At 40.1% G+C, this 18,759-nt stretch overlaps 1 protein-coding gene across 1 annotated transcript in view; it reads left to right on the top strand.

Annotated features, from left to right (window-relative positions):
- The first annotated feature begins 2,140 nt into the window (after positions 1-2,140).
- LOC119728747 (hephaestin-like protein) overlaps positions 2,141-18,759 on the top strand; it is a 38,864-nt gene continuing 22,245 nt past the window's right edge. The window contains exons 1-6 of the mRNA XM_038201117.1: positions 2,141-2,849; positions 11,787-12,031; positions 12,941-13,153; positions 15,184-15,321; positions 16,001-16,167; positions 18,142-18,265. Of these exons, the coding sequence (XP_038057045.1) occupies positions 2,650-2,849; positions 11,787-12,031; positions 12,941-13,153; positions 15,184-15,321; positions 16,001-16,167; positions 18,142-18,265 (1,087 nt within the window). The 5' untranslated portion in view covers positions 2,141-2,649. The remainder of the gene's footprint in view (positions 2,850-11,786; positions 12,032-12,940; positions 13,154-15,183; positions 15,322-16,000; positions 16,168-18,141; positions 18,266-18,759) is intronic.

Here is an 18,759-nt window from a genome sequence, read left to right as displayed (position 1 = left end):
AGGGCGGGGGGTACGAGCGAAGCTTACATGCGGCCGGTGGCGAAATTAATTTTTTTCAAATGAGAGCGGACAATATCAAAAGAGGGCGCTCTCTCTCTCTCTCTCTCTCTCTCCCCCTCTCTCTGCGTTATGCATATTCATGATGTCCAGGGTTTTAGAGAATAAGTTATATAACAAGGAATAATAGTGTTTAAATCACCGACGATTGGCAGCTGATTCGTGGACTGGTTGGAAGTAGTCCTGACTTCTGATCAGGTGATCCGAGTTCGAATCTCAGTGTGCGTTTTTCACTTCTTCTCATTTCACCTCTTAAATAGGCTAAGTAAAGTGATGAAGGAAAACTTATCACAAGACGTAAAACCTATCTTGGGTTTGTGTTGTGGAGAACAAGGCATTAGATATGCATGTAATGGACAAATCAGAAGATGGGAAGCGAATGTCGTTTGGGAAAAAAGATTCGCCGGCCGGTGCAGGCATCATGAGCCCCAATCAGGGTTGCAATCAATGGGTTTTAGGGACCTCGTTTTTCACCCCAAATCAAAACAACTTGACCTAGAATGTCACTGAATTAATTTTAAAGGGACTCTTGTTTTCCCAGTGCAATGTATGTTTATAATATAGGCTATTACAAAGACGTTATATTGAGCTATCGGATCTGAGCTCATGGCTGCTCAGCTTGCGGGAAACTATTATTATTATTATTATTATTTATTCGACCATCACAAAAACAAAACAAAACAAAATGAGTAAAACGAGCATAAAACAACAATCAACAAGTACAGTAAGACGGTAGCGGGGACCTGGGACAAAAATCCGAATACATGACAAGACAAATGACAGTTATGTGGGTCAGGGACCGCAAAAGTAAAATGAACTACTATTACCCGCGGGTATGCAGCCCCGCAATTATTATGTAGAAATGCCACCGGTAAATGTGACATTGAGCCTCGATCCGTAGCAATGAATGCGATTTGTAAATACTTACAAATCTTATGCACATATTTGTAAATGAAATTATCCAGTATGAGACCACCAGTGATGGTATTTGTCGTCACAGTTAGTCGAGTACATAGACAATCCCAGTTGTATGTACGTTACAACATAACTATATGGCGGCCTTGAAGGGACGTAACCGGTCGTGAATATTTTTTTGCGACGTCGTGAATTTATTCACGACCAGTCGTGGGTGTTTATGCGACGTGAATATTTTTGCGACGTCGTTAATATGTTTGCGACGTCGCGAACATTTTTCACGACTTGTCGTGAAACAAATTCACGACGTCGCGAAAAGGATACCCGACGTCGGGAATAAATTCGCGACTATATAGTCGTGAAAAAAAATTCACTTTTAGTCGTAAATTTATTCACGACTAGTCGTGAATTTTTGTCGTACATATTTTGTTCAGTAACTTGAAGGGTTCAACAGTGTCCGTCATGGGATAGCAGATTTGCCCCGCGTGAAGCGCAACGTACCTTTGTACTTGTGTGTATGAACTACACAAGAGCTATACGTACCCTCCAAGCTACTGAATAAAATATTCGCGACAAATTCGCGACTAGGCGTGAAAAATATTTACGACGTCGCAAAAATATATTAACAACTGGTCGCTAATAAATTCACGACGTTGCCCAAAAAATCAAGACCGGTCGTAATTTTTTTGGCGATTTTTCAAAAATATTCACAACCAGTCATGAATAAATTCACGACGTCGCAAAAAAAATTAACGACCGGTCGTGCATAAATTCACGACACCGCAAAAATGTTCACGACGCGACGTCGCAAAAATATTCACGACTAGTCGTGAATAAATTCACGACGTCACAAAAATATTCACGACTGGTTGTGTCCCTTCAGGGCCACCGTACATAACACATTTAGGTGCAACGGTTTTACTTGCGATGGTTTTCAAATGATGAAATGGTTAATCTCGGGAACCTTTTTTCTTCTATGGGCTTTAATTTGTAACGACCTTTGCGGTCTGCATAAATTATGAAAACGTCCGACCAAAGTATATGCCTGTGTTACGACCGAACTCCCCACAAAAAGCCCTCAACCCGGTTATAACCTTGAAACACTCACAGTTCTGCTCTAATGTGCTCTCGTTACCGAATATAAATAGCTGGGTATTTTGTATAGGCCTGTTCCAGACGATCCACCCACATAATACAGTCAACAGATTAAAATCCGCGATCAGATAAAATGATATTCATTTGGCGGATCTCAAGTTGCGTAATCGGTACCTACGCGATTTTGGGTATAATATACCATTTTGTACAACGTTTTAACAACTGACTTTTAATACCCGACTCTGCACATGTTAACACAACAACTCGAAGGGCACAGACAGCAGAGGCGCAACCTGCGTGCCAATCATTCATTGGAGGGTCAGGGCTTCACCTCCTGACCAAACTCACGTGCACCGATCGGAAACTCAAAGCTTCTTAAAAAGTGTACTCGCGCCTGGCAGAGTTAGTTGTACCTGCGCTTTGATGAGACAGCTTCTCCCTGAATATTTCGATGTCTGATGATGTAACTTGTGTTTGTGCTATAGTATATGTTTAGTGCGAAACTATAAATTGCTGCCCATATCGCAGTGCTGTGCCAGTTTCCGAGAACTTGTACCGAGTTTTAGCGGGCAGTTCGGCAGTATGCACCGTTTGGTCCACGTCTGGCCACGCGTGGCCTTGGCTGCTTGCCTGGTGGTGGGACTCTGCGGTGGTGTCGTGTCTGCACGAGGCTTCGTTACTAACCAGTTACGGGAATACTTTGTGGCTGCCGTGGAGATTGAGTGGGACTATGCTCCATCAGGGAGAAATCTCATCAAGAATACTGACATCCACGAGGGAAGGTATAAAGGAGATATTGTATGGCTTTGAGGGGATACAAGAATATATTGCACGAGCGAGTGCAATTTTGCTATATAGCGAGTGCAATATATTCTTGTATCCCCCATCAAAGCCATCCAATATTATTATTATTATTATTATTATTATTGAGTGGTCGGGCACAACCCGACCACTGTCTAGAATTGTTCTCATAAATCTTCTTTGTTTGGTTCTTTCTTTTTTTCCCGGACAATACTTCTCCGAGAGTTTTCTCCAAAACGGTATATGGTATGAACTGCTTTCAATATATACCGACCCTTATCCGAAGTGGTTCATATTACTCTGACGTCATGATTACGTCATCGGATGTCAAATTACAAGTGATTTTATCTGAAAAAGTGATCAATTACTTTCACCTATAACTCTTGAACTAAATAATCAATGATGTTTGTATTCTGTAATCAGATAAACCATTACTTGCTAAACATTTTTTTATTGTGTACGTAAACTCGCTTGACTCGCTTGTATGTGTGCAATACATAGAATGTTCACTGAAATTTATCAACCCGTTAAAGATGCATTTTTTAAACAAAATAATTGATTGTCCTGGAAAGGATTTAATTACGTGATCCTTTGTTCTTACATACAATATTCATTACTTAACTGGACAGTGTTTCATAAAAAAGTTTTCTACCCGACCACTCTGCGTTTGTAAATTGTAACAACAAACGCGAATCTCTAGTTATTATTAATATCAGGCTGACTTGATTCGAAAGAAATATATTTCATGAGGCTGTCTTGTAATAATCGCTGTCTGATTTCCTTACTTCCACATTATTAAACGTTGAGGACAAAATACTCGCTAGCGACAAGGGCAGATCCAGAACACCATTTTGGGGGCCAAAAAAAAAGTTGTTAAAAATTGTTTTACCCCTAAAAGTTGATTCCAAAATGTATGGCGTGTGGTTCGGGGCCTTCTTAAGGCCCATGTTTTCACGTTCATTGACTGTCCACACCGTCTCAAAAAAATACTTTCCTTTCAAATTTGCTCATATTATAATATGAAATGTGTCACGTGATACTGCATATCGACTGGATAAGGTTGTAACATTTGAACTTTGAAAACAAAATCGTGTTTTCTTAACACACGCCGCGACGACATAGTGATGTAAAGCACAGGCAGGCACCAGACTATGCTTCATTTGCATATGAATCCAACATTTTGGGATATATATACCAGGGTGAGAGAGCAGGTAGTGGTGGGAGCGTACTGCTCGACACCCTGGGAACGAGGATGTTCTCGGCCAGATACGCTCGCAACAATGTCGGACTCGGGAACATAACGGGAATTCCCCTCATTCGTTTTTACTTGCGTAACACCTACATGTACGATCCTCTATTATGTCAGTCCCCGGGTCGCATGCGTGGCATTCACCGACGCGCGGGATCGGAAGGAAACATTCTCGAGAAGCGTGGTCGACAGTCGAAGATCTCATGGCACAAGTCTTGAGATTAAAAGATCTTCGAGATAATATCGATGGTATTATAATTAAGGACTTTCCGTCGTAAACAGCCGATTTAGTCATCACGTGCACTGTTACATTTCACCTTCTGTTACTAGTATACCGTAACCGCCACGCTGTGACAAAGATCTAGAACTGAGAAGATTTGACTTTCCTTGCCACATACCGCGACGACGCAAGAGGAAACCACTGTCTATTAATTATTAAGTACATTTTTAATGGGGAAAACACACGGTATATATTGGCATAATTTCCCTCATTTCTTTATGGCTGTTTTGTCGCAGTATTCCGAAACGAATAGAACAAAAGGTTTCTATATGTTGGTGCATAAGCCACCTCATTAATTGATATTAAAAGCTGCAGTAAATTTCGACAATACACGGAATACTTATCCCTAGTATCAAGTGCATGGGGAAAAGAGTTCTCATTGTTTCGCATTTATTTGCATATTATTTTGCACGAAACTCTTATATGAAGGGGATAAATGCATTCCCTTTATATTAAATCGAAGTTGTCGAAGACCATAATTAAAAACTTTCGCAAATCCAGCAGTCACTGTTAATTTAGTCCTAAATGCATCACACAAAAAAGACTCGAAAGCATATATTTTCTGCGAAACGTAAACAAGCCTGTCACTGGGAAAGTGCATGTTTTGAATTCCTTTCTCAAAACAAATTTATTGCAGTTGACACGAAGCTTGGACTTAATAAACAGAACTGACACTGAAATTCCTGTTCGAAACACATGACCCAAAAGTTCATGGTCCTGCTGTAAGTTTAATAGGGCTCAACTTCTACTGTGAGCGCAGAATTTCAGCTCACGGTAGGCGTATGGTCAGTCCGCACTTCACGCAAAACGAAGCGAATTGCTTGACTTCAACAACTCAAGTTTCATTGTAACGTTCGCAACTGCGTGAAGTAGGAACTGGACTGTATGCACGATAAGCAAGGAACTTTTTGTCTAACACACCTGCATATGGGTACATCCCGTTTCTATAAAGTATTCAGTGCTTATTAATTTCGGGTAAGCACAAAATGGTAACTATATAATTACCGGTTTGTTCCGTGTCAGTATACAGCAAAGCCATATTGGGCCCGGATGGGCCCAAACACAAGTCACGTGATCCATGTAAGCCTTGAGCAGATTTATAAAATACTGTTCGTTCAGACAAAAATAGGGGGAGATTTTTAATTGAAGTGTGCATGCATGAAAGGAAACAGCCACACAAGCAGTGGAGCACGACGCTGACTTCATTTGATTGCTGTGGCCTTATTTCATGCATCGATAGCTCACCCGATCCGACCTAATTTCAGAGTTGCTCTCCCCGTCAATTTATTCTCGAGGTCCACCCCCTAAAAAATACATTATTTTGCTATTCAAAATGGATTTATTGATGAGCAAAGTAATATAGCAATTCACAAAGAAACTTCTTAATCACGACGAAAGAGAGTGAACAAAAACAAAGTCCGAACTTTTCGAGTCTGCGGCGGTCGGTGAAAAGGATATATCTGGCAATGTTCAATTGACTGTCTGCGATCCCCCCCCCCCACAATTCTGCCTGCCCCTGCCCCCCCCCCCTTTAAAATTCAGTGGTCTGGCGACGCATGTGCACACGGCACCTTCAGATTATTCCTATCATTTGACAAAACGACTACTTCCAAACCGTATTGGTTATCAAATCAAAAGTAAAGCGTTGCAATTTATCATGGACTTTTTAAATTAAAAGGGTTATCCCTATAAAGCTTTGCGTTCTTCAGTTAGTGAGCATCAACTTGTTTTCATCGCCACAGAATAGGGGAGCGGTGAATGTTCACTTTTACGATGCTCATGAAAAGACATCTTATTTTACAAAAGAGGGCGGTGTTTATTTGTAGTATAATGACCGAAATATAACTCTGGGGTTTAATGTGAGAGGCTACATTGGCCATTTCGCACAATAAAGCTTGATAGTGCGGCCATTATGTTCTTGTGTTTTTTAGTTTTCTTTTCTTTTATACATTTCTGCGTATCGAGTTCTTAAAGGTACAAAGTACAGTACTTGATAACCGACCCCATAGATAGGCATTGTTTGTGAAACTCAATATTAACTAGAGATTAGCGTTTGTTGTTACAAACGCAGAGTGGTCGGGTAGACAACTATTTTATGAAACACTGTCCAGTTAAGTTATGAATATTTCTATCTAAGAAGTAAAATGAGTATCAGGAAATTAAATCCTTTTTAGGACAATCAATTCAATTTCAGTAAACATTCAATGTACACATACAAGTTATTTCTGGCTTGATAACGTCATAGTCAAAAACGGAAAGTGAATACTGATTTAGTTCGGAGTGGATGTTCATTGAGAAGTTAAATAACGTATGACAATTTGGAAAATATAAATGTATGTATTCGTAACACCGAATTTCCGGTTTGATGACGTCACAGTTTTTGGGAGCAAACGGTGAACATTTTAATGGTATCGTTATTTGGGCTAAGATATACGACATGGATCAAATGATAGAATTAAATTTAAAATACGATCGTTTCAAATTCTCATAGAAGTAACTTCCGGTCTGATGACGTCATGAATTAGCCAAGTTATCTGTGGTTAATCAAAGAATATCAAGGGTCGATTTGGTAAAATTTGAACCAATGGTTTTAAAAGTCAAGAAAAGAAACAATATTTTATGTGCCGCTAGGGGCGCCCTTTCGGATGATGACGTCATCACACTGTTTTGTGTCTGGCATTCCTCACTATAATATAATGTCTGTAGTAAAATGCTTCCGCTTTTGAGTTTTATTCAGTTTTTATTGCACTTCCGGTAACACCGGAAGTAAAGGTCAAGCGGTTTTGTGTCTGGGAACACAAAATGTTTCTCACGGCATAGTCTACAACCTCACGAAAAAACTAACACGATACTCTATTTAGTTCAATCAAAAGATATAACGCAAATTATTTTGTCAAAATTTGCCCTTAAATCGCTTGTAATTTGATACCTGATGACGTCATGATGACGTAACAAAATTAACAACATCTTCATAACATGGTACAAGTTCACACTTGGTTTTATGATCATACCATAAACCGTTCGGAAGAAATTTTGCTTTGTTTTGATTTCAGGCTAACGTCTTCATTTTGTTTTCACCTAACTTTGACCTTCCGGTAGCCCCGAAAGAAAAGGTCAAACGACTTTGACTTATAAAATTTAAAAATGTTAAGCAAGGTATTTTCCATCAGATCACAAAGTATGAACGTGATCGTGTATTTTGTTCATGAGTTATAATTGACGGAAAATTGTCATATTTTTACCAAAAATCGCTTGTAATTTGACACCCGATGACGTCATCGTGACGTCAGAGTAATATGCACCACTCGGGATGAGGGTCCATGTGTATTGAAAGTTACAAGTTCATACCATAAACCGTCTAGGAGAAAACCCGCGGAGAATTATTGTCCGGAAAAAAAAAAAAGACCCAAACAAAGAAGATTTATGAGAACAATTCCAGACAGTGGTCGGGTTGTGCCCGACCACTCAACAAGATGGGATATGTGTACATAATTATGAGCATATAAAGGCTAGGTATGGAGTACGAAATATGGACATCCGTTTTTCTATCAGAATAGAAGAAAAGCAGATGAAACGTTCTACTGTTCTGTGGGTTTTTTTCTGGTACACGTACCTGAAAAGCAGATATTACTCTTGCTTTTCTGCTTTCAGAGGTCCGTGCCGATCGAACATTTTGGTTACGACCATTGTTCTGCTTTATAGTGGCTAGAAGGCTAGAATACAATATTTACCAAGGTCCATTCCATATAGAAAAAATTAAAGATTCTTCCTTGAAGGTCTATTGGAAGGTAGCCCCGGAACTCGCGTTGTAAATTTCCTTTGAAGCGCCGCCTGCAAGGCCTTGCGAGTTTGTGCCGAGGACGCGACGTCTCAAAGAAAGTAAACCAAGTAGGTTTCTCGGCTACTTTCCAATAGACTTCCACCGAAACATCGGAATCTTTTAATTTTTTCTATAGGTTGAACTTTGGTAAATTGTTTTTAGTCTTCTTTAATTAAGCCAAAATGTTCGATTGGCACGGTTCTCTGAAAGCAAATGGCCACTTTTCGGCCGCCTATTTGCCTTTCCGGTGTCTGAAAAACAGAAAAGTAGTGTAGGCCTTTGTTTGAAAAACGTTCAATCTGATTTTCTGCTATTTGAGCTAGAAAAAAAGTAGATGTCCACTTTTTGTCCGCAACAAAAGGAGGAAAGGTGAAATCTGCTTTTCGGGTATCAGAAAAGCAGAAAAGTAGAAATTAATTTGATTGTATCAAAAAATAACTAACTTCTGCTTTTCTGGTAGCAAAAACGCAGAAAAGTAGGGGGAACGAACTTTCAAAAACGTTCAATCTGCTTTTTTGATATAGCAGAAAAGCAGATGTCCACATATTTTTGTCTATAGGCTTGCATGCCCCGGTGTTGCAACGAGGAGGTTCACAGAAAAGAGCCTGTTTTATTTCAATTATTGATAACGTTAGACCTTTGTTTAGGGAGAACTGTTAGAAAGATAGCCGGTTCGGCGAAAAATACAAGGTTGAGGTTTTTATCACGTTTGTTAAAAGCGATTTAATATCGAGAGTCAAGAGCTTAATTCACATTTCTGTACAAAAAGACGTCACAATTTCTGAAGTCAACTCTGATTGGTTGGCACGCGGGGTCGCATTAATTTGCATTGCATAAAGTACATTGGATGCATCGATAAGCAACAAAATTTTCCCCAAATGTCGAGGGTATCGACTGGCTAAGCAGGTGCAGCAAATTGAAAAAGCGGGGGCTCATCAACTTGGCTAGAGGGCGCTCTTTTTTCTTACAAACAAACCATCGAAGTTCTTCATCATCCGATCGACATCAATGATCTCCTGTTTGCTCAAAAAGATACTCAGTTTAAAAGACACTTCCTTGGCAAGAGGGCGAATTGGGGGGGGGGGGCATAAAGCAAGATGCGTGCTGACAGAAGAGAGCTTAATGAATCCTAGCTTGAGTAACTCCAGCTCCAATGCTCATCACACTAGATGAGCATTGCGATGAAAATTGGAGCTGGAGTTATACTCAAGCTAAATGAATCCCAACTATTATGCTGCATAATAAGTATGAGCTGAGTTTAACCCAGTTAAAGGAACCAACTTTTGATAATGATAATGATTGTATAGAACGCCGTTAAATGGCATATATTATATCTGTTCATTCGTGTGTGTGTGTCACGTCGAAAACCGTCACGGTGCGACGTCGAAAACTGTAACGCTGCGGCGTTGAAAACCGTGCATCTCTCAAGCCAAACTTGTGTGCGTGTGCGACGTCGAATTCTGTAATGTTGCGATACGATGTTGAGAAACTGTATTGCTGTGACGTTGTAAAGCTGTAACGTTGAAAAACTGAAACGCCGTGTAGGTGAAATCCGTTCATCTATCACGTTGAATCCCAACTTGTGTGCGTGTGCGACGTCGAAATCTGTAACGCTGAAATGTTGCAAAACTTTTGCTGTGACGTTGTAAAGCTGTAAAGCCGGCCTTAGGTTAGCCTTTCGCCAAGGCCATCGTGGCTTAACTTGCCGGCATTAGACAAAGCACAAAATTTAAAAACAAAAAATGCGAGTCTAGTTTTCCACGAGATCGTGACCGCGTAGTTGTTATTACAGTTACATTATCTTATTTTAATTTTACTAATAAAAGTATTTCAAGAAATTATTTGAGTGTATGAACTTATTTTTCATCTAAACTTAGTTATAATATGCTCATACGTTTTCCTTACTCATCCTTCCTTCACAAAATGGAAGCGACTAGGCAAAATCCGCGTTGTGATTGTGTAACCAGGTCGGGTTTCAGTACTTGCTTTTACCCGACTGGTTCCTTACTCCAGCATTCACTTCATAACTTTGTAACTTCGTGTTTGTGTCATTTCACATGTGAGCAGCCATTGCGATCATGCTTTTTGCCTAGCGCCCTCTCGCGGCCAACTAAACTTTTTTTTTAGCACAGCGCGCGCCACCTAGAATTTTGCCCGCTACTTTTTAACTATATGCAATGGGCGTAGCGAGCAGGCGAGTTTAACATTCCACGCGCTTTGTTCAAGTTAGATAGCTGGCATTCCGGGCGTTTTGTGTAGTTTTCTTGTGGGGCTAGCTGCGAAATAACTTTGATTTCGATCCAACACCTTGTTGCATCCAGACCACAATTTTCTGCGAGCACTTACACTCTCCACTTTTATAACTGCAAATTTTGGGTGCGGCTCCCCGTTGTAGCAGCAAAATAATTTTATATTCGGCGTTACCGGTACTGCAGTTTTCTGCACTATTTTCGTCTATTTTGCTGCCGATCTTCGATTTTAACATCGAGCACGGAGAGGAAGGCATGAACGTAGATCATCCCAAGTGATCCTATCCTTGGAGTGACAGTCCAGCCTGTATATTTTCCCTTTTGACTGTCGTTCTATATACCCAAAGTTCTTATATACTATCATTCAATTGTAAATACCTGATAATTTGTATATATATATTGTCTCATATTGTGTTGTAAATAAAATATTTTGATATTGTTGAGATAACCAGAAAACTTTGCTCCACCAAAATTATTTTAAATTAGTGGAACCACTCGGTTCGGAGGAGAGTGACCCATTTAAATTAAAATATCGCTCTCCCCGGTTACAATGGACCGATCCAGTAAGCACCGCCCCATGGTATTCTGACCAATCACAGCCGTGATTTATGTCCGACATGCGTGCACAAAAGTCCGACATGCGTGCACGCGCGTATGATGCGCGCGGCAGGAAAATGCAGTGTGGCATTGGAGAGGAGCACGTGTTAATTTGCCCACGCGCGCAGTGGGAGGGGCTTACTGGATCGGTCCATTGGTTAACCTTTCACTACTCTTCTTATTTGCATAAAAAACTATGAATAATTCAACAAAATCAAGTTCGAAAAGGCCTCGTGGCTTTGCCACTCGATCGTGCGTGCTGACTTGATCTTATTTGCTCCAGTCGCTTCGGGCTTTTCGCAGCTCCGCTGCTCTAAGCAGATGGCCTTGGCAAAAGGCTAGCCTCAGGTCGACCCAACGCGAACCACGATTTGCTTGCGCCGGGCCACGCACGACGGAACCGTCGGCATCAAGCTAAAAAAATATGGTCAGGTCACATACTGAGAAATGGTGTGAAGGTCGCGCAACACGTCGCAGAGGTTGACATTTTTTGGCTCTTGCGACTGTTGATTTTTTTTTGAGCGCCGACTGATGCCGATTGTTATAATTATAACACGTACACTCAGCTCAGGTCGCAAAAAATCGACGACTGAAATGTTCCCGACGGTCGTAGCTCAGGCACAGCGTGATCCTGAAAAGTCAGTCGCCGACTGATCTGTGTCGTCGCAAGGTTGACCAGAGGGCAGCTTAACGCTGTTAATATTGTTTGACTTTTTTATGCAGTTATGAGGCAGAGTTTCTCCTTAACGGAACCCACCGCATCGGACGCAAATACAAGAAGGCTGTGTACAAGCAGTACACAGACGCTACTTACACAGAGGAGATTGCCAAACCGGAATGGCTTGGTTTCCTGGGCCCGATACTCTACGCGGAGGTGGGCGACACCATGTTTGTCCACTTCAAGAATATGGCTAGCAGACCTTACACCATGCATCCACACGGCATGAAGTATGAAAAGGACTCTGAAGGTAAGGGGATAGGTTTCGTATCGGGGGGGGGGGGGGGTTGTACCAGTGAAACTTGGCGAATTGGTAACCACAGCGTGCAATGGAAGTTCTATTCACAGTGCAATAGAACTTCCATTGCACTGTGCGCTGCGCGCCACGCGCGCGCCGTGCGTTGGTACGAATAATTCAATGACATGTGATCAACGATCCTCCAATCAGATAACGGGGATTTATTCAGGTGTTGTATAATATAGCTTATTGTGCCGCTAAGCTGTACAATACATGTGCCTATAAAAGTGACATCACTCTAGCCCCCCCCCCCCCCCCCTTGGGTTGTCAGGAACATCATGGGACATGATAGTTTTCAATATTGAAAAAAATAAAAACAAAAAAGGGGATCTCATCATTTTCATACATTTCACAGGAACGGATATTTGCACTTAATTATGTTTGTGTTATAGGCCTATTTTAAGTCATACATGCTTAAAAGAAACTCAATCTCTTTTTGTACTTGTGATTTATGTAGTTTTGATTTTGCGGTGTGGAACTGAATGGGCCATTTAGCCTGAATGGGCCATTTAGCCAAAATTGTGAGACCCAGCGAAATGATTAATTTAGGATGTTTTTCACAAACAAGTTCATGATGAAATCATTTCCATTGGGCAAGAATTTTTAAAGGCTTTTAACTCAAAAGTAACGCTGGTGACCTAAGACACAAGAAATTATTTAAACATGGGAGATTGGCAAAATTCATTATTTTCAAAAAGTTGTTGTGATGGGGAGGGGGATAAACCCCTTCGAATTCCTTCCTTCCCCCCCCCCCCCTTTCCACTGGCCATGTTTTTTTCTTCAGTTTCTAGGAAAATCACAGTTTGTAAGCAGTTTTACTATTCAACCTGTCCTTCCTTTGAATGTCATTTGATTGTTCAGGTGCGAGGTACGAAGACGGTACAGCAGGCAAAGATAAGAACGATGAGGATGTACAACCAGGCCAGACACACCGCTTCAAATGGATTGCCAATGAAGCTGCTGGTCCGGCAGACCAGAATGAAAATTGTCGACCTTGGCCCTACCACTCACACATTGCCTCACCTTATGGCACAAACACTGGCCTGATTGGTGCACTGATGATCTGCAAAGACGGTTGGTCAGGTCTATCAGTAATTACTTACTACAGACTTATATGACCTGTTACGGAATATTGTAGCCATGGGCTGGAGCTCCTGCTTGTTATCTGTCCTTAATTTGTATCAAATTAGCAACATGGCTAGTGGGTCATGCATGGTCTAGCTAGTGGCCTCCCTTGAATCTCCCGCTTGGATGATCAATATTGTTTTGTAGATATTGCCACGGGATGTGCATCATGTCGTCGCAGAGCTGACATACCGACGAATAAGCGAAAACCTTGTTTCGAGTAATTCGCGTTTGAAGTTGTGGGCGCCGTAATTTACCCTTAATATTTCGATAAAAACCCTTTTAGTATATATTCGGAATACAATAGGAAACTAAGTATCCATCAGGTCACTTATTTAATCAGAGAAGTTGTGCTATATGATTTTATTTGATCGTAAACTGTTCGTCAGTTTGTCAAATTACATTAATCCCCAATAGCCGGTTGTTCTTAACACTATTTGTATGCTATTCGTCAGTTTGTCGGATCGCGCGCGCACGTGCGGGCCAATCCGACAAACTGACAAATAACATTCGTTGGTACTTTGAACGCACACCTTACATAAGCTGGTTACCAGCGAAATTCCGTATTCATCACTATGTCAAATTATGGATTTGTTTTTGTGAGTGATTCTTCACAAGGGGGGCTCTGAATCTCACAATCCAGACAAAAATTAAGAATTTTGGCATAAATACTTGAAAGAGCAACCTTCATAAACCCTAAAAATAACAAAATCTCGAAATCGCCAAAATGGTCGATTCGACGGTATGTCAGCTCTGCGACGATGTGCTCAATTGGACCTCTCTCCCATTGGAACTTGACCCACTTTAAATGATTTGCTACTACCTCTCTAAGACTAGTACAGCAAAACATTCATCAATTTTCTTCGCTCATACTGCTTCAGTTGGGAACTCCCTGCCAAAATCTTGCTTTCCCCTTTCTTGCAATGTAACTCGGTTTAAACGCAATGTCTGCCAAAAGCTTCTTTCTCTTTCTCTTACCTGCTACCCTCTTTTTCTTGGTACTGAAACCCGCCACCTCGAGTGACCTTTGTCCTGGTGATTGCCAAACCCATTATTTATATAAAATAAAACAAAACAAAAACAAAAATGCTCCCCGCAAAAAAGGAGAGAGGGTATAGGCTCTGAATAGGCTAAAGCCCTCTTATTCCTGAATAGAATTTGCTTCACTATCCCCTCTAAGCCTGCCATGTTTTTGAAACTGGTCTGCTGACTTGATTAAGATTATTTGTTATTAATGGTTTATTCTTTCACAAGCTGGGGACAAAACCGAGGTTTGGGAAAAGGTCCCACTTTGGCAAATGTAATTATTACCCTCATAAGTATGCAGGAATTTTAAACTGCAAAGGCACATTAATTCAATTCAATTCAATTCAATTCAAAGTAACATTTATTTCCACATGATCATAAAGAAAAGTACAATAAATATAAACAGATGTGGAGGCACGTTCCAAAAAAGCGGGGCTTGTCAAGGAACAGCCTGTTTACAAAAAACAAAACAAAGTAACAGCTTCACAATAAACGAATAAACATAACAACACCTATAACAAGAACACAAACAGTGTGTATACGTGTACGACGACTAAAATAAGAAAAGATATGATTCAATAAGAAAAAAATAATAAACCAAGATCAGAAAAGTAAAGTAAGTGTGGCTTACTGAGGTGACTGGTGGATTAACAAAGACTTCAGTTTGTGTTTCAGTTTGTGTATGAAAAGAGTTTGTGTTTAATCGATCTTATCAATCAATTTTATTTCATTAAGGTAACTGCAAAAAATCTCTTTAAAGCGGTTGAGCAGCCTGATGAGACCGTCCATCTTAAATTGATCTTGAAGATATGTGGCCTGATTTCCCAAGACCCTGTCAATCATTTCCTTCATCTGTGCATGCTCTCTATCTAGTGGCCATCTTGATTTCACTTCTGTGGGGTATTGAGAAAACGCTTATCGTTGGAATTCAGTTGTGTTTACGTTTTTACTAGGGATCCTGGATGAAAGTGGAAGACGAACAGATGTTGACAAGGAATTTCTCATTATGTTCAGCATTGTGGATGAGAACCTTAGCTACTTACTCAGTGAGAACATTGAAACTTACATCGGCAGGACAGATTTTGATCAAGGTAAAAACTATTGCAAAAAAACAGAAAGAATAGATTTAGAAGAAGCCATGAGAATGTTTGGAGAATTTTGCTGTATTGATGTAGCCAGAGCCAGTGTTTAAAAAAGTTTGATCTCCATGTAAAGGAGATGTTTACCACTGCTGTGAGAGGCACATACCATAACATAAGCTAGGAGGGGTGTTTAAAAACATGAAGTAAAATTTAAAATATTTGACTTGTTTTGACTTTTTGACTGAAAAGGTATTGATGAATGGGAATAAATACGTGCTTGGCCGGTATTCAACAAGTACGTTTAAGACCGACCAGCCCCAAAGCCAGTCTTAAACGTACTTGTTAAAACCAGCCAAGCACATATTTATTGCCTTATAAGTCCACCCAAGGAAAGAATAAGTATAAACCAAAAGTGTGTGTGCCCTTTTTATATGTATTGCTGACAGCAAACGCCCCCCCCCAAAAAAAAAAGAGGGAAGAAATGAAAAGAAGGAAAAATTATATAGATGAGATTTGTAATAATAATTCCAAATAAATAATTTGAGATTTGTAGTAATACAACTTTAAAAAAGGGAATAAAAATAAAATAAAATTGAAAATAAATAAGTTTTTTAACAATGGGGTAAAAAGAATGCCATACAGCCCTCAAATTTGGAATAACGCTCTTCAATTTACTCTTCTCTTTCAGAAAGTGACGACTTTGTCCGTAGCAACCAAATGGACAGCATCAATGGTTTTCTCTACGGCAACCTGCCTGGTCTTGAAGTCTGCGTTGGGGACAAGGTTGATTGGCACGTTACGGCATTTGGCACCGAGGCTGACATTCACACTATCTATTTCCATGGCAACGTACTTGTAAGTTAAAAAATATTGTCAATTTTAATAATTGATTTTCCCCTTCATTGACCTGAGTTCATTAGCACTGTATAGTGCTGTCTGAGAGTTTATGAGAAAAAGTCCACAAGCTTGCTGGGTGTATGAGACAGGCAATACCCTTAAAGCTTCTCAAGTCTTATTGGTTGCTATGCATCTTTACCGCCTTAATTCCATGCAGTCTTATTTACATACTTGTCTAATATGCATACACAACACATGAAATGGGTCTTTCAATAACCTACTTGATCCCTTTCTCATAGGTAAAACATTTCCTGGCAGTTCTTAGACAGATTTTGAGGCTTTGTTCAGGCTTGGGTGAGAGTCGAACCCATGACCTCCTGCTTACTATAGTGAAGATTTCTTAGCCACTTGCTGAGCTTGCCAGGGTTGACTTGGCAGTGTGAATCTGGTAAAGCAGTGGGTATGTACCTTGGGTAAAGGTAGTTTTTGTCCAGGACAGATTGGATTTTTTTTCTCCTAAGGTCCCTGGCAAGTGCAGTCAGTACTAAAGGGTGCATAATTGTTTATATCAACAAGTGAATCAAATCCAGTATTTTGGATTTTGGAGACATTCTGATACCTCATACATGGTATAATACAGGTACAGTAGATCATTTAACAATTGTTGACTGTTGTCTATGCGCCCCAAGGGGGTTAAAAAATGTCATATCCCATATCAGAGCAGTCAACAATTGTTTTGTTATATCGTGCCAATAAGTCAAAAATATAAATGGTTTGCCGTAACTTACTGTGTGAGAAATATATTTTTATAGACTATGAAGACACGTGGCCGTTCTAGACCAATGAAATTTCAGTATCCAAGCACAAGATATAACAATTGCAGCTATCCAGAAAGTAACTGACAACATTATTGTTGAAAAGCATCCTTGGTTTAAAGATAGTAATGGCAATAAACTCCCTGTGAAATTATTATTTCTGGCATGTATGCTGTCGTTTTGAAGAAAACAATAAAAGAAGGCAATTTCAAAGATGCATCAAGTGACGCGCGTTTTTGGAAATTTTCGTTCGTAGTTCGTTTGTAATTTGGCGAATCCATAAATGGCTGGTGCGCACAAGCGTTGACACAATCATTCGTCGGTTTAGTGAGTGACATCACGCAGCAAAAGGCTGAATGATGAGAACGTGTCCCGGATGCTGATTTCGGGCGCAATTCATGATTCGGCAACTTTTGAATTAAAACCAAGATCCTGGAATACTGTATTTTTGGAATATGCAGCATTCACTAAGCTAAAACTTCATCAGGTTAGTTGTTACAGGGTTCAACTTTTGCGGTAGCCCGCTAGCCAAATGCTAGTCCAAACAGCGGTGGGCTAGTCAAACTATTCCTTAAGTAGCCCGGCTGGCGAGTCAAAAATTAATGGGCTATGGCAAAGATCAAAGGACAGGATGATTGTTAAATTCAGAAAGCAAACCTGTATCAATTTGTGTCTAATTTTATGAACTGTTTAGAGTTAAATTATTAGATCTGTTTATTAAAAACAATGACCAAATTACCTCAGGATACACATGTTGCATGTACATGTATGGCCATTGTTGTTTATGAGACACTCTATAAAAGGAAAAAACATGCGGGCTAGTGAAAATGCCTACGGGCTAGTAAAGAGTCTGTTTCTGTAGCCCGGCTGGCTAGTGAAAAACAAAAGTTAAGGTCGAACCCTGGTTGTTAAGAACCCATCTTTAGATTTTGAGCACTTGCTTCAAAAAAAAATGCACAAATGACAAATGATCTACTCTAGCTATACCTTTAAGTTATAACGCACAGCTTTGCCCTGCTTGCAAGGGACCAGCTGCGTTAGAGGAACCAAGACTAGGCTAGGGGGAGCAAGCCTACAGATTTTGTTTTTAATCCTAAACATTTGTCCTTGAGCAATGCAAGTTATTGGGTAGTTTTGCCCTTATTTTCTTTCCTTTTCCCCCCATGTTTTTTGACAGGAATATCAAGGTCGTCGTCGAGACTCCCTTAGTCTCACTCCAGCTGTTTTGATGAGTGCCATCATGGTAGCTGAGAACCAAGGAACTTGGCTGCTAACCTCCGCCTCCAGCACCCACTTCAAGGGTGAGTGCTTGGGATTTCTTCAGGATTTGTCAATTATGTTACAAAAAAATCTAGGACATTATTCTCAAAAAAATCGAACTGAACAATTTTGTTGCATCCAAAAATATGTACTGAGGAAGCCCACGCCATATATTGTGGCTTAATTTGGATCAAACTGTAGATGAAATCTGGCAAATCTACCAGTGTGTAGGAACCCAGTTGGCATTCTTGTACTTTCAACTTTTAGGGGGCTTAAAGCTCATCATGTACTGTAATGTCACACAATTTAGGGATATTAGGAATTAATTGTGGCCAGATCCAAAAACAGGAGTTGTAACTATTTTTCACTTTATGTTCTCTTTTTACAAAAAAGAAAACATTTTGGTATGTTACTCAGTTTGACATCCTGATGATTTTTTCACATTAGGTTGGTGAAAAAAATTGTCAGTTCCTACTCATGTCCACTGTGAAAGATTTGTTTATCAACTCAAAAGTAGCTCTGGTGATTTCAGACT

The sequence above is a fragment of the Patiria miniata genome, unplaced genomic scaffold (assembly GCF_015706575.1).
Source record: "Patiria miniata isolate m_02_andy unplaced genomic scaffold, ASM1570657v1 HiC_scaffold_20, whole genome shotgun sequence".
Lineage (NCBI taxonomy): Eukaryota > Metazoa > Echinodermata > Asteroidea > Valvatida > Asterinidae > Patiria > Patiria miniata.
The sequence above is the reverse complement of the archived record's forward strand: the minus strand, read 5'-3'. Positions and strand labels throughout refer to the sequence as shown.